General features: G+C 37.6%; 1 protein-coding gene across 15 annotated transcripts in view; it reads right to left on the reverse strand.

The window, feature by feature from the left end:
* The window catches only part of TBL1XR1 (TBL1X/Y related 1), a 168,372-nt gene that overhangs the window by 40,007 nt on the left and 114,578 nt on the right, over window positions 1-13,787 (reverse strand). For 10 of the 15 annotated variants that reach the window (XR_011428757.1, XM_070242650.1, XM_023623327.2 and 7 more), the window contains one exon: window positions 1,766-1,868. The exons of the other annotated variants lie outside the window; for them this stretch is intronic. Coding sequence is in view for 9 of the 10 variants with exons in the window: in XM_070242650.1 (XP_070098751.1) it covers window positions 1,766-1,823 (58 nt within the window). In the remaining variant the exon portion in view is untranslated. The remainder of the gene's footprint in view (window positions 1-1,765; window positions 1,869-13,787) is intronic. 15 annotated transcript variants of the gene reach the window in all.

The raw sequence follows: 13,787 nt of genomic DNA on the forward strand, positions 1-13,787 counted from the left end.
TATCATTTTACTGTCTCTTTTACTTGCTGTATTTTTGTGTAGCAACATAAAACACCGGTTTGTGGACTTCTGTTTGGGAACAAGAAGACATGAGTGTTCATTAACATCTCTAACTTCACCTTGCACTATTTCACCTCAGCATAGGCTGAACCGCAGGATGCTGCTGAGCTAGTCAACTGTTTCTGATCTCCAGAAACAAGTTTCACATACTTCAACCTAAACAGTTGCCCTTACAATACACCTCTAAGCCACTATAATATGTTTCCCATCCACTGATCCTTCACAATTTTTTTTTTGGCTTAGCGTCCAAAGCCTCAAAGCTCTGGCTTAAATGGTAGTCAGATTCTTACAGCAGAGTTTGTTTTGACCCAACAAAATCTTTCCATTTTGGCCAAAAGTACTACATAACAATATCCAAACATGTTCATACAAGTAATATATGTAAGAATCACTAGGTCACTACTTTTTCACTTTATTAATCATTTTATCTTATTCGAAATGTTCTATGGATGTCGTCTTTGGATTTGCCTTCAATAGCAGTTTACCAGTTGAAAAAGAAAACAAGATCTATTAATTTCAAAGCTTCATAATAAGCTATTCTGCGCTGGTTGGTTACTTTAGTTTCTTCTCTTTTTCCCTCCCTGCCATTGTTGGACCTCATTTTCTCAGCTGTTCCAGGCCATAGAGGAGCAGTGACGGTGATGGGAATAGAAAATCCTTGAGCAAGAGAAAATTTCAGAAGCGGAGTACAGCTGGGCACATCTCACAAGCGGTAGGATCTAGATCTAAGGCCATGCCTGCACTCCCTGTATAACAAAGGACAACTACCTAAGCCCTCTGAGAAGAATAACTGTAGTTCAAAACTAAAATGGAAGGCTCAATGTCCTGCTCTATTCCCTCTGTCTTCCCTCACATGCAACTACCAAAATGATCTTCGTTACACTATGCCTCTCCTTACTACTAAAGCATTCCAATAACTTTAAGCTTTAATTTCTAAACTTCCACCTCTCCAGTATGAAATTTTCAACCAGCAATGATCCATCTCATGTAAACAACCTGCACTTTCCACTGCAGTCAAGCTCTTCCACCATTCTGTGCCCCACACAACCCACGTTTTCCCTCTTCTACTTTTACTGTTTTTTTTTTTGCTTAATCTATCCCACATTGTCCCTTGTAGTTTTCCTTCTGTTTTATAACAGCATCTCTTACTCTGTCTAGAGAATTTGGATGATCACTGATTTACTTGGTATTTACTACAAATGATTTATATTTATTAATCACCTCAATAAGTACATTAGCAAGAATTCAGGTCAAGGATACATTTAATCAATTGGGATAATACTTATGAAAGCATTCTGAAAAAATATGGTTAATTTAGATTTTGCATACTAACTGCAATTAGGAGCAGTAACATTTGGCTGAGGATTCTGAATATACATTATCGAATTGATGGTATCTGAGAGGTTTATATGTTCCTACTAACTGTGTGCAATAATCTCACTTCATAACAAATAATAAAAATGGTCTTTGAACAGTGAAAGCCAAACAATTTGTTACAAATATTTGCCTAGGATTATTCCAACATATTTGAAAGAGTCAGAGAGTTAAACCATGCAGTAACACATAGCTTTAAAATGGCAGTCCAGACATCAAGGAAACATACAAAGTTCAACAGTTTGGACTGATACAAATTTCAAATGCAAAAAAGGTTATTTTGAGAATATTAAAATAATTTGAGGCCTATTTACTTTATGAAAGTACTCACCTGACTCTTGCAAGTATCTATATACCAAGAAGTTGACCTCATCACTGCTTATACTCATCTTTATTCCCACTTAAACCATGAGGTCACAACACAGGATAAAACCCTAAAAATAAAACAAAGTTAATTAAGTATTTTCTCAATAAAATATTCTTAAACAAAATGTAAACAATGTTGTAAAAACCATTTAATTTTATTAAATGATGTAAAATGAAGGTTCTATATTGCCTAATAATAAACCCTAACAAATAAAGTTACTTCCAATAGTTAGTACTAGATTACATCACCAAAACATGGCTGGTTCTATTTTTCTGCACAATAACATACGGCAAAAACGATTCAAAATTTATAAAAGGGCTTTAGCATCGTATTTTAATGATTATATCAAATAGCATAAAAAGTTGTTCCCTTTTTCTCCTTAACTGTACAAAATAGTAAATTTTAAGAATCAGAATATTATTTATTTAGGAAAAGACTGATTTTAGACCACTGGGTGGGGGACAAGCCAGCTACGCTCGTTTTATCTAAATAATTTAGTAAGGTTTGAAGTCTCTATTTTCTCAATATCTGATCTGCAAAATGTTCAAGTTTCAAAAGATCTAGGAATGTTTAAAGCAAGGAGGTTGGAATACAGTTCTCAAAACTCAAATGATGTTCTCTTAATGGACATACTCAACTTTGAATTCAGAGGGAGGGAAAAAAGGAAACTGAGACATAACTTAAATATGTCCTAATTATATTTACCCGTTCTCACATCACAGAAATTACTTAAAGACGAAATCAGCACATGTTTTCTGTACGGAGCCAGACAGTAAACAGACCGGGCTCAGCAAGGCAGAGAGTCTCTGTCACAACCCCTCAACTCTGCACGTGTGGCACAAAAGCAGCAACAAACACTATGTAAAGAAAACGAGTGTGGCCTTTTCCAATAAAACTCAATTTACGGACATTGAAATTTGAATTTCACATGATATTGTTCTGTCATAAAATATTTTTCTTTTGATTTCTCTTTGAGGACTTAAAAACTAAAAAAACCTTTCTTAGCTTGTGGTCGTTATAAAAGGTTAGCAGGCCAGCTTTGTCCCACAGCCTGTGGTTTCTTGGTCCCTTGTTTAAAAAGGATATATTAACATCTATTCAGGGTAAAGGGGTATCTAAAATTACGGGCCTATGCTGACTGTCCTGCCACATCATGGGTCTCTTTATGATGTAGAGGTAACAGTATATTTAAAAATCATAAATTAACAAGCACTTAGGAGGCTACTATGTGACAGGGACTGCTACTGCCCTAAGTTGTGGAAAAAGTGGTGACTAAGCACTCATCATCAGAAAAGAAGACAGACCATCAAGGAAGTAGTATCAATTTTCCAATGCAGAGGAAACCCTAATTACACTTAGTAGTCTGGAAATACATCTCAGAGAAAGTGTCATTGGTGTTCAGACCTGAAGGATGAACAGGAGGACAGCGAGAATGTGAATGTTTGGGGGCGCAAGGTAGGGAACAGAAGCAATGCACTAAGCACTAACAGCCAGTGAAGGGACGGGCGAGGAAAGAGAAACAAAACATGAAGTAAGCCTTGAAATACAGACAAAAACCATATTCGAAGGGACCTTGAAAGCATCACTTAAAGAGAATTAATGCACTGAAAGGTTTTGAGGAGAGTAGAGGGGAATGACAAGATTTACATTTGAAAGAGACCGTCCTGGCTCTGATGTGAAGAACAGGCGGGAAGGAAACGAGACTGCAATAAGGGAGACAAGTCAGAAGGATGCTGCAAGAACGCAGAGGACTAAACCTGCACTGCAGCGCTGACGCTGGAGAGAAGTACTGGGATCCCAGAGATATTTAGGAAGTAGACTCAAGGGTGATTGATTGCACACGTGGACACAGGACTGAGGAAAAGGGAAGAATCAACGGTTTCTTTTAGGACTTCTGGATCGGCGGTACTTCTGCTTACTGAGATGAGAAACCATAGAGGAAGAGTAACAACTATTTTCGTATAAAGAAAAAGGTACCTCCCTAAAATTAACTCACAGAGTGCAATTAATCACTTGAGTGTTCAACATATACTTAACAGAATGATAAAGATAAATACTCCCTTGATGATTTTGGCTCAGGAAATCTTGTCTATATGTCACTGTGGTACATTAGATGATTTGTGCTCTGGAGAATATCTTTCTCAATTTTATCCTGACCCACAGTAATGTGCTCAGTACACGTAATAGGTACTAACTATCAATTATGAAAGCCTTTTTAAATGAATGAGTTAAAAAATGAAACAACCAACCCCACCTATTATAAAATTATTAGAAATCAAATCATAATTCGACCAATCATGGATATCTGTTCATCAGGGAAACAATCAGTTATGATCTCATTAATAGAATTTCCCAAAATGAGAGAGGCTAGGTGGAATCCAAGTGAAGCAGACAGACAAAGAAAACAGAGTCAGTATTCTTTTCCTCCAATATACCACCCAGTCCAACACTCAAATAATGAACACTGGCACTGAGGTACCTAAGATGCAAAGGTTCTCAACAGTGCCTGGTTCTGATAAGCAAAGGCCATCAATGTCTCAATTTAAAGCAGTGATCAGTGGCACTTCAGCATCATCTAATACATTCCAGGGCAAAGAAAACTACAAATCAAAATGATATAAATTACCGTCTATAGGAATTCTTAGAATAAATACATACTGCTGGTATTTTTTTTAGGTCATTAACAAATAATACCAAACAAGCAGAGCAGGAAAGTTCTTATCTGTTCCAGTTGCTATGAATTGGTTTATTCCATTGATCATAGTGCTATATGAATGTCTGCAATCAAAAGTAAATTTTTTTAAGGGAAAAGAGTAAATAGTTCTAATTTTAAAAGTGTTATTTCAGCTCTAGTCCTACTCCGGCTAGCTCTTACATCCTGGAGAGAAAGAACCTTATAGTTTCCCCCTTATACCAACTGTATTCCTAAGATGGACAAAGCACGGTGCTGAGAGCTAGGAATAGACAGATGAAATCATGTTGTCCCAAGCCTTGCAGAATTCACTTTTTCAGTGAAGAGAAACATATAAACAAATGCGTCCTTTAAAAAAAGAGTAAATTTAACACAATCCTCAACTAGAGGTTTCAGTCATAGCTGCAATAAAAGCACATAGACTCTAGAAAGACCTGAGTTAATCCCCTTTCAAAGACACAATTCTAGAATACAGTTTGGTATGAAATTGATCCTTTTAAATTCTAACATCAACAGGACACTTAAAAATAACAGGAGACTGGAGGACAAAAAGAAAACGTTGAGACACTCCCTGCTTGAAAACCTCAGTTTTCACTTTCAAAACACCTTAAAAGCCCATGTGACCAAGAGCAAAATTAGAGAAAATACCACCACTTTGTTAGTAGGCTCACTATAGCACCACAGAACTGGTCCATTGGGTTAGTCTGTTTACGCAGCCAAGGTGGGTCCTCCACACTATGATGCAGACACTCAAGTCCTAGACATCACTAACTTCCAGAGGGCACTCGGGAACCTCCCCACTGTATCTCCTCCACGTGGCACTTTCAGAACTATCTTTAAACAAAGTCACGAGACAGCAATGAGATGCTCTGCGATCCAGGTGTCAGGCCTGGTGGAGGGCACTATGTGTAAACTATGCCCCCCCCCCGCCAAAGAGGTAAACAAACAAGACATTCCAAACAAACGCTTCCTAAAATCCCAAAGCAATTACTTGTATATTCAGCCTGGTTACACCTATTCATCCTTACACAGTAAATGACTGAATTAAAAAAAAATTAAATGCCTTTGTGCCTTCCTAACCTGTCAGCAACAGCTTATAGACTCATAAAAGCTTTTATTCAAAACTCCCATCACTTATAGGCAATCAGTTACCTCATTTAGATCCACAGGTATATTAAAGTAGCCAAAAGTCAACACAAAAATTAGTCAACTAATATTTAGGCAAATGTTTATATTTAAAAGTGCACTTAATATTTTAAAGGTTCCTTATATTTTACTTCAAGACTTTATAGACAATAATTTAGCAAATATTGTAAAAATAACACTGCTGAGGCAATCCAGGTACGATTCATTCCGTTGAATATGCGTAACATTTTCAGCATCACAAAACGGAGTTCAGCATACACAGTCTGACCAACAACTGCTCCAAATATTTAACCATCTTCTAGTTTCTCCCTCTATACATCCAGTACTATTTCTGCCTTTGGCCTTGAATAGGACAGATATCATATTCTTTCCTAATCCCATTCCTGGAGCAAGCCAGGGCCCAACTATGATCCTAAATCACATTATTTTAAATTCAAAAGACTGAAAACAAAAAGTGGAACTTATGGATAGAAACATTTTCTTAAATCTCCTGCCTACAACACACTAGATTCTAAATTTTCATTATTCTAGACTGCTATAAGGATATTGATGCTTAAAATTGTTTTTCTTCCATTTCTTTTTAGTAGATGCGCATTTATGAATATTCCTCAAGATCAGGAAAGTCCCTACAGGTGAATTACTGGACCAAAGGGAAGACATAAATGGCTGTTTTGACTCCTAATGAATACCAACAAATTGGTTCCACTCAAAAGACTGAAGCAATTTATGACTCCTCCAGCTGAAACATTAGGAAAGAAAATGTTTAACTTCACCAATAATAAACAAAAAGACACTTTGGCCATAACATTAGCAAAGATTTTAAAATAATACTCAGTATTATTAAGATGTTGACAAAACAGACAATGTATCTTTAAATATATCTACAAATACCTGCCACAGCTGTTAGTTTAAAACTTGAAAAAAGAGCAACAATATTATAAGCTGCTAAAAGGACTTCGATGCTAAAATAAGAATTCTTTTAATATTGCCAAGTAATGCAACCTTGGACATTTTGGGTGATCTTTCCAAATAAACACTAATGACCTACGGGGCCCAAGGTGATTGGCATGTTGGGGACGGTATGGTGTTGAGAGTCCATCTAGCAGAAAGGATGGCTCAGGTTTCTTTGGAAGTCAGCAGCTGAGAAATGGAGCAACTGTATGTACCAAGATGAAGAAAACTGTGGCTTGCCTCTCACAGCATCCACTGCCACTGCTGACAAAAGACACCACTACAACTCCATTCTCAGCCCTGTGGTTTAAATAGGATGGACCTCCTATTCAAAGAAAGGTACTTGATTGCTTAAGCCAACCAGCATATTGTATCTTCAGTTTAGGGCTGACACCTCACCCCCACGTACACACACCTTCACCCTCTGCCCCAACTCAATCACTCCTAGTAAGTGAAATGCTCGGAGACACTTGCTGGTTTCTATGAAAGACAACCTCCTCCCTTCAGAGAGGAGGGGGCAGGCAATAAGGACATTATGTGAAGCCTGGGATGAAATGCGCATCACTGAGGTTAGAGCAGATAAGAGAGAAGCAGAGAGGGAGGGCGGGGCAGAGAGACAAGAGAAGCTTGTCCTTAACGACATCAAATATCTATCGAGCAACTGGAACAAGTACTATCGGAAGATAATTTATCACTGTAGTTCAGTTAAAGAAGTAAATTATATTGTCTAACCCAGTTTGAGATTTGTCAGTTGCAACCAAAAGCAGGTAAGACAAACAGGGGAGATAATCCAGACATGTTTCAAAACAAGAAAACGACTCAAGTTAGCGATAGACTATATTTGAAGAAATAAGAAAGGGGAGAGGGGGAGTCACAAATTTTTCCAATTATTTCCAGACTAGAAGCGGGAAGAACTTCACACAGAAATGGAGTACTCAGAGAGCACAGCACTCTGGGAAGTCACACTTTATATAGGTGGAACAAGAGGCAAACAGAGAACCCTCCAGCAGAAATTCTCCCGGGTAGTCAAAATGATACAATTTACAGCCCATGGGAAGTGGTACCTCTGGTTCTGTTCCCCTCACACAGGAAGGTCAAATTTCCAGTTACTTATATATCACTTTGGGGCGACAAACCAATCCAAACCAGGGCTGAGCAGACACATTTTTGGGGGTGGGATAGTGACAACTGAAAAGTAAACACTACAATGGTCATGCAATAAACAAAACCTGTGGAGGGGAAAAATGTACTAAAGTATTATTTTTCTGACCAATGAATTTTATTCACTCAGTCAAAACTTTGGTTGGGTACTTCCAGCTTGCCAGGCACTATGACAGGTGCTGCAGACGTGGCTGAACAAAGTAGACCAGGGCCAGACCTTATGACTTTACAGGTCACTGGGGAGAAAGATAACAACTAATTCCAACTTGGATAAGAAAAAAATACAGGAAAGTATGAAAGCACACAGCTGAGGGTGCAGGTAGGCGAAGGCTGTAGAGTGTAGGTGATTTACAGGTCTCTGTAACAGGCACAGGGGTGGAAGAGCTAATGTTCCTTTCAATTCAAAATGTCTTCAGTATACCAAGTTACCTTTGCTCCTATCTGTGTGCACACTGCTTCTCATTAATTTGAATGCTAAGGAAAATGAAGTGGAAGAATAGTCACATTTACTGAGTAATTGCTACATGCTATGTATGGGGCTAGGCCTTACACACATCATTTAATTTCCTCTTCAGTATTAATTTCCTCATTTTAATGTAAAAGCACTGACATGAGAAAAGCATTTCTGTATGTAGACTACGTATTCACAAATGTTATTCAAATACCAAATTGACTTTCCTCAGTGCAGGAAAAAACCCACAAAAAAATAGTATGAAATGTATAATGTAAAATAATGTAGTGACTATAAAAAAAAAAATCAAAATTCTTAGCACTGGAAGGTCCCAAGTTGCAAATTTCAAGCCCTGACAGATGCTGCCGAGGCCCCATGTGCACAGGACTGTGAATGGCAGTCCCAAATGGCCAGCCGGCCTCTGCAGGCACAAACACATGACCACAACATCCTGCTCCGTAACAGTCTCCGAACTCACACAGAATCATGGGTCAAAATTATGCTGTTTGTTGGGCCTGAGTCCTCAACCTGCCGTGAAGCAAAGAAAACCATCCACTGGCCTGCTACCCACTGGTTTCTCACAGGAAACTCCGACAAACTGTCTTCTTTAAATCAAGACCCACTGCAAAAATACCAAACTACAGTAACTAACAAAAAACAAAGCGTGTGTGTGTGGAGGGGAATGAAATAAGGGTGAGGAGAGAAATTAAATCAATTTATCCATTAAAGGAGTCATGGTGGTTACTATCACCTTATCGGCTGAACTGTGTCCCTCTAGAATTCATATGTTGAAGATCTAACCTCCAGGACCTCAGAATGAGACTTTATTTGGAGACGTGGGCTTTAAAGAGGGGATTAAGTAAAAATGAGGCCACTAAGGTGGACCCTGACCCAGTATGACTGGTATCCTTCTAAGAGGAGGAAGAGACACCAGGACGCATGCGCGCAGAGGAAAGACCACGTGAGGACACAGAGAGAAGGTGGCTGTCCGAAAGCCATGGAGAGAGGCCTCAGAGAAACCAAGCCTGCCAGTACCTTAATCTTAGACTCCAACATCCGGAACGGTGAGAAAAATAACTTTGTGCTGTTTAAGCCACCCCGTCTGTGGCATTTTGCTATGAAAGCCCTAGCAAACTGATGCATACCCCTCATCAAAAATTCTTAAACACTTTCATCATTCCTTGGAGACCTTTAAAATTGATGTGAAGTGCACAATTGCTAGGATCTGCCTTTCTGAAAACGTACCTCTATCTTTAGAAACCCACCCTATCCTTAATTATCAAAGACAACAATATAAACAGGATACATTAACATTTTATAACCTTCAGCCCCTAACGCTCTCTTCTCCTCTCTCCCGTCCCATGAAAAACTCAGAGCAGCATCAAAAAATGCATTACCCTTAATCTCCTGCTTCATTAAAAATAATAATTAAAATTCTGCCAATGTTAGGTAATAACACCTGTGTGTATAAAATGTGGTACAATGAAGAAAGGTATATTTTAAGACTTAGCTTTGAAGTAGTAGGTAATATAGCTTAAAACTATCAAGTATCAAGTACACTCTCAACTTTTGCAATGCTAAATCTTATAAGGTTTCACAAAATTTTATTAGACTAAATGAAATCATGTTTACCAAATTACTTTTGTAAACTGTAAAGTACAACATTAGGATTCAGAAATAATCAAATCATCTCAAGAAGAAACACTAAGCTCTAAATGAAAAATGAATTTCAGCTTACTTTAATACAATACTGACCAAACTAAAAACAAAACCCAGTGCAACAAAATCAAATTATTAGGCTGATTTCTTAAAGTATTAATGGCAAACAGCAGCATACTTACTTTTTTATGTATTAGCCCTGAACTACGACTATAGTTTACTTGTTAAACATTTTAAGGGTATCTTTTCATGGCTGCCTGTAATATTAAGTCCAAAGAGAAGCAAAGTGGTGTATTTCCTACCACTCAACATTAGGATAAATGCTAAGTTTAAACTATATTTTTAAAAGACCTAATCTCATGAGATAATTTGTATTGACACTATTAAAAGAAAATATCCTTTTAAAATAAGTCATTAGCTCCATATCTCATGTTTTATGTGTTTTTTAGAAAGTACCTTTAATAACTTGAATATTATGTCCCAGTGAAAAGTCTAGAGCACCCACCACTGCCCACTCCCCACCCTCCAAGAGAAACAAATGTAGCTTTAAGGGAAAAAAATGTCCATGAGATAGTTAGTTTGTGACGGAAAATTAGCACTCACTGGCACTGTCTTTTACCTTCCAATTTTGGCATACGAGAACCTTTAGGATAATTTTCCTAAGGGTGTGCATGGCAATGTGTACATTTTACATAAAGGCTAATCTCTTCTGTCTTTTAATAGGTATAGGCAATTTTAATAGAAATACCATATGATTCAGCTATCTCACTACTGGGGTATCTATCCCAAGAACTTGAAATCAATGATCCAAAGAGATTTATGCACCCCTATCTTCATTGCAACATTATTCACAATAGCCAAGATGTGGAAGCAACCCAAGCGTCCTTGTACAGATGAATGGAAAGAGAAGATGTGGTATATATATACAATGGAATACTAGTCAGCCATTAAAAAAAGACCCATAAAAACTGCCCCATTTGCAACAACATGGATGGACCTTGAGCGTATGATGTTAAGCAAAATAAGCCAGACAAAGACAAATAATGCATGATTTCACTCATATGTGGAAGATAAACAAATATATGGATAAAGAAAACAGATTAATGGTTACCAGAGGGGAAGGCAGTTGGGGGGGGGGGGGGTGGGCAAAAGGGATAAAGGGGTACATATGCATGGCAATGGACAAAAATTAGACTACTGGGGGTGAGCACAATGAAGTGTATTCAGAAATTGATAAATAATAATGTATACCTGAAATTACACATTATAAACCATTATGATCTCAAAAAAATTACTCGAAAAAAATAGTAATAGGCAATGTTTGTGCTGTGAGAATTTTTTCTTTTGGTTGTTGGTGCTTTTTCTGTTTTGTTATCAGATTAGTGGTCACCAAAGTTCCAAAGTTGGTGGATCTTAAGAAATTAAAGTATGATTATAAGAGATAAACTCCTAAATTCCTTTTCTTTTCCTTTCTTTTTTCACTGGAATCCAGAGCTTTCAGATGTAAATTAAAGATAACATGACAGAGAAATAAGTTTTCACGTAGCCTATGTGACTTTAGACAAATGATGTGAATCTCACAGCCTCCACTTCCTCCTCTATAAAATGAGGAAACTGAGGGAGATGGTCTCTTTCACTCCAAATTCGATAATTTGAGTCAGTACAGCTATACAGGGTATTAAACATGCATCTTGCAGGCCAACAGAGAGCACCAGATCATGCAGTGATTCTTAATTACGCATTTTTAAAAGGCTTACAAAAGTGCATGAGAAGATTTTAAAAACTGTCACATCTCAGGTGGACATCTCCAGGAATTAGGGAAAGGGAAAACAAAGGAGCCTATCTCACTAGGAAACATTTAACTACTTATTACGCATGATGCTCATCAGGACCAACTATCCCTTATAAATACTGACATATAAAGACGTAGGCAAATGATATCCCAGACCAATTCTTCATTAGTAACTGAGACTTCTAATGTCACCCATTTGTCTCATCTGTGACCTATACCAGGAGTCTGTAAACTCTGGCCTGTGTGTCAAAGTCAAACCATCACCTATTTTTGTACAGCCCACAATATCTTATGGTTTTTACAAAACACAGAATGGTTTTTACAGAACATTTGCCATTGATTTGATGATACAGAACACTAACTTTGAATCCCAAATTAAGCAATTTTAAGTGTCTCAGCAAAGCTCTCTAGACTGAGAACAGTAAACTAGCATCCAATACATAACGAGTCAACTTCGATCTAAGTTCAGCTGACATTAGCTACAGTCCTACTTTTTTCAATACCCAAAATGCCTCTGATGAGCTGCCTCAAAGTCCACAGATGTGGACTTCAACTTCCCAAACACATATAAGAGTGGGTGTTTACACAGATGTCTTCTAAGATCCCTTTAAAAGTATAAAACTAACAGGGTTCAAGGTTTACTGACAGAGGAATGAAACAGGACAAGAAATTATAACCCTAAGGGAACAGAAGATACATCATATTTCTGGCACATCTTTTTCAATTACTGAGCAGTAGTAATTAGTCACAGGACTTAGGCAAACCACTGTCAGTCTGGAAAAGAAAATTCTGGAGATGAAAGTCAGGTATGAAAATAAAAATCAAGAAGCTGGATCCCTCCCTTAGCAAGAAAAGCTCTGAGTTTGTTTGAATGGGAACTAGTATAAGAAAGGTAACAAAATTTTCTCAATTAAAACAAGTTTATTATTCTAGCTTTGGAACAGATACATCATGAGGATCTGAAAGATCGGAATGCAGCTAAAACTTTAAAAGACTATCACCTGAATAGACGGAAACTGCTTAAAACTGAGCTATTACAGGCAAAATAGAGAGAAAAAGTTACTGGGTATAACGAACTCAGTTATAAATAAATACTACCTATAATAGTGTTTATCAAACAGTTTATTGGACAAGGAGTACATATTCCTTGGGTCCTCGAAGGAAAATAAAACTAAGTAGACAAAACTAAGACTAGGGAGCGCTAAGTGAATCAAAACAAGCGTGCATGGATTGGTTATACTCAGTACATTCTTTGGAAGGGCAGGAGGAAAAATGTGCAATTGTTCTGGTAGCAGAAATGTGTGATTAATATAGATCAAGTATCCAAGTACAGGAAAAAAAAATACAAAGACGATATCAACATTCAACCCAATAGGCAATATGGGCTTCTTCAAATCAAGTGAAGACGAGTTAACACAAGTTTAATAGTCAGGTAACAGACACACACAAACAGCCCCCCCACAATCCAGCTAGTACTAAATCTAGAGGGCAAAAGAAAATGGATGAGAGAAAGCAGTGGGCAGTAGTATCCTGTAAGATTTTCTCTTTAGAAAACAAACAAACAAAAAAGCCCCAGTAGGAACAAATCAACTGCATCACTCCACAACCTCGCTGCGGCCTGCTGTGTCCACCCTTTGTAAGTACCCTACCCAGCCAGGCTGTGGACTCGCTAACTGCAAAAAAACCCAGACTTTTAATAGGATCTTATTAAAAGATACTTCTCTCCATTTCACAATAAATGTGCTTCACTGCTAGCAGCTGTTCAAAGTGCTCAAAACTAAAAACCAGATTTATCTTTGTCATACCCATGACAAAGTTTGATTAGCTTTTTATTCGGTATAGAAATTAGGTCTCAAAGTGAGATCTGTAGATCCCTGGGGTTCCCAAGACTTTATAAGTGGTCCTCAGGTCAAAATTACTTTTAAAGCATTACTAAGACATTCCCTGCCTTTTCCACTGAACTGACATTCACACTGATGCACCTTAGTGTGAATCAAGACAGTAACACCTTACCGTATTTAGTAGTCATTATATTCTTCACTATGAAGCACTCAACAAAAACCCCACAAAAATTCTTTACTGAAAAATTTCCTTGATGAAGCAGAAAAATGCTTAATTTTATTAAAATATTAAC

The sequence above is a fragment of the Equus caballus genome, chromosome 19, assembly GCF_041296265.1.
Source record: "Equus caballus isolate H_3958 breed thoroughbred chromosome 19, TB-T2T, whole genome shotgun sequence".
NCBI lineage: Eukaryota > Metazoa > Chordata > Mammalia > Perissodactyla > Equidae > Equus > Equus caballus.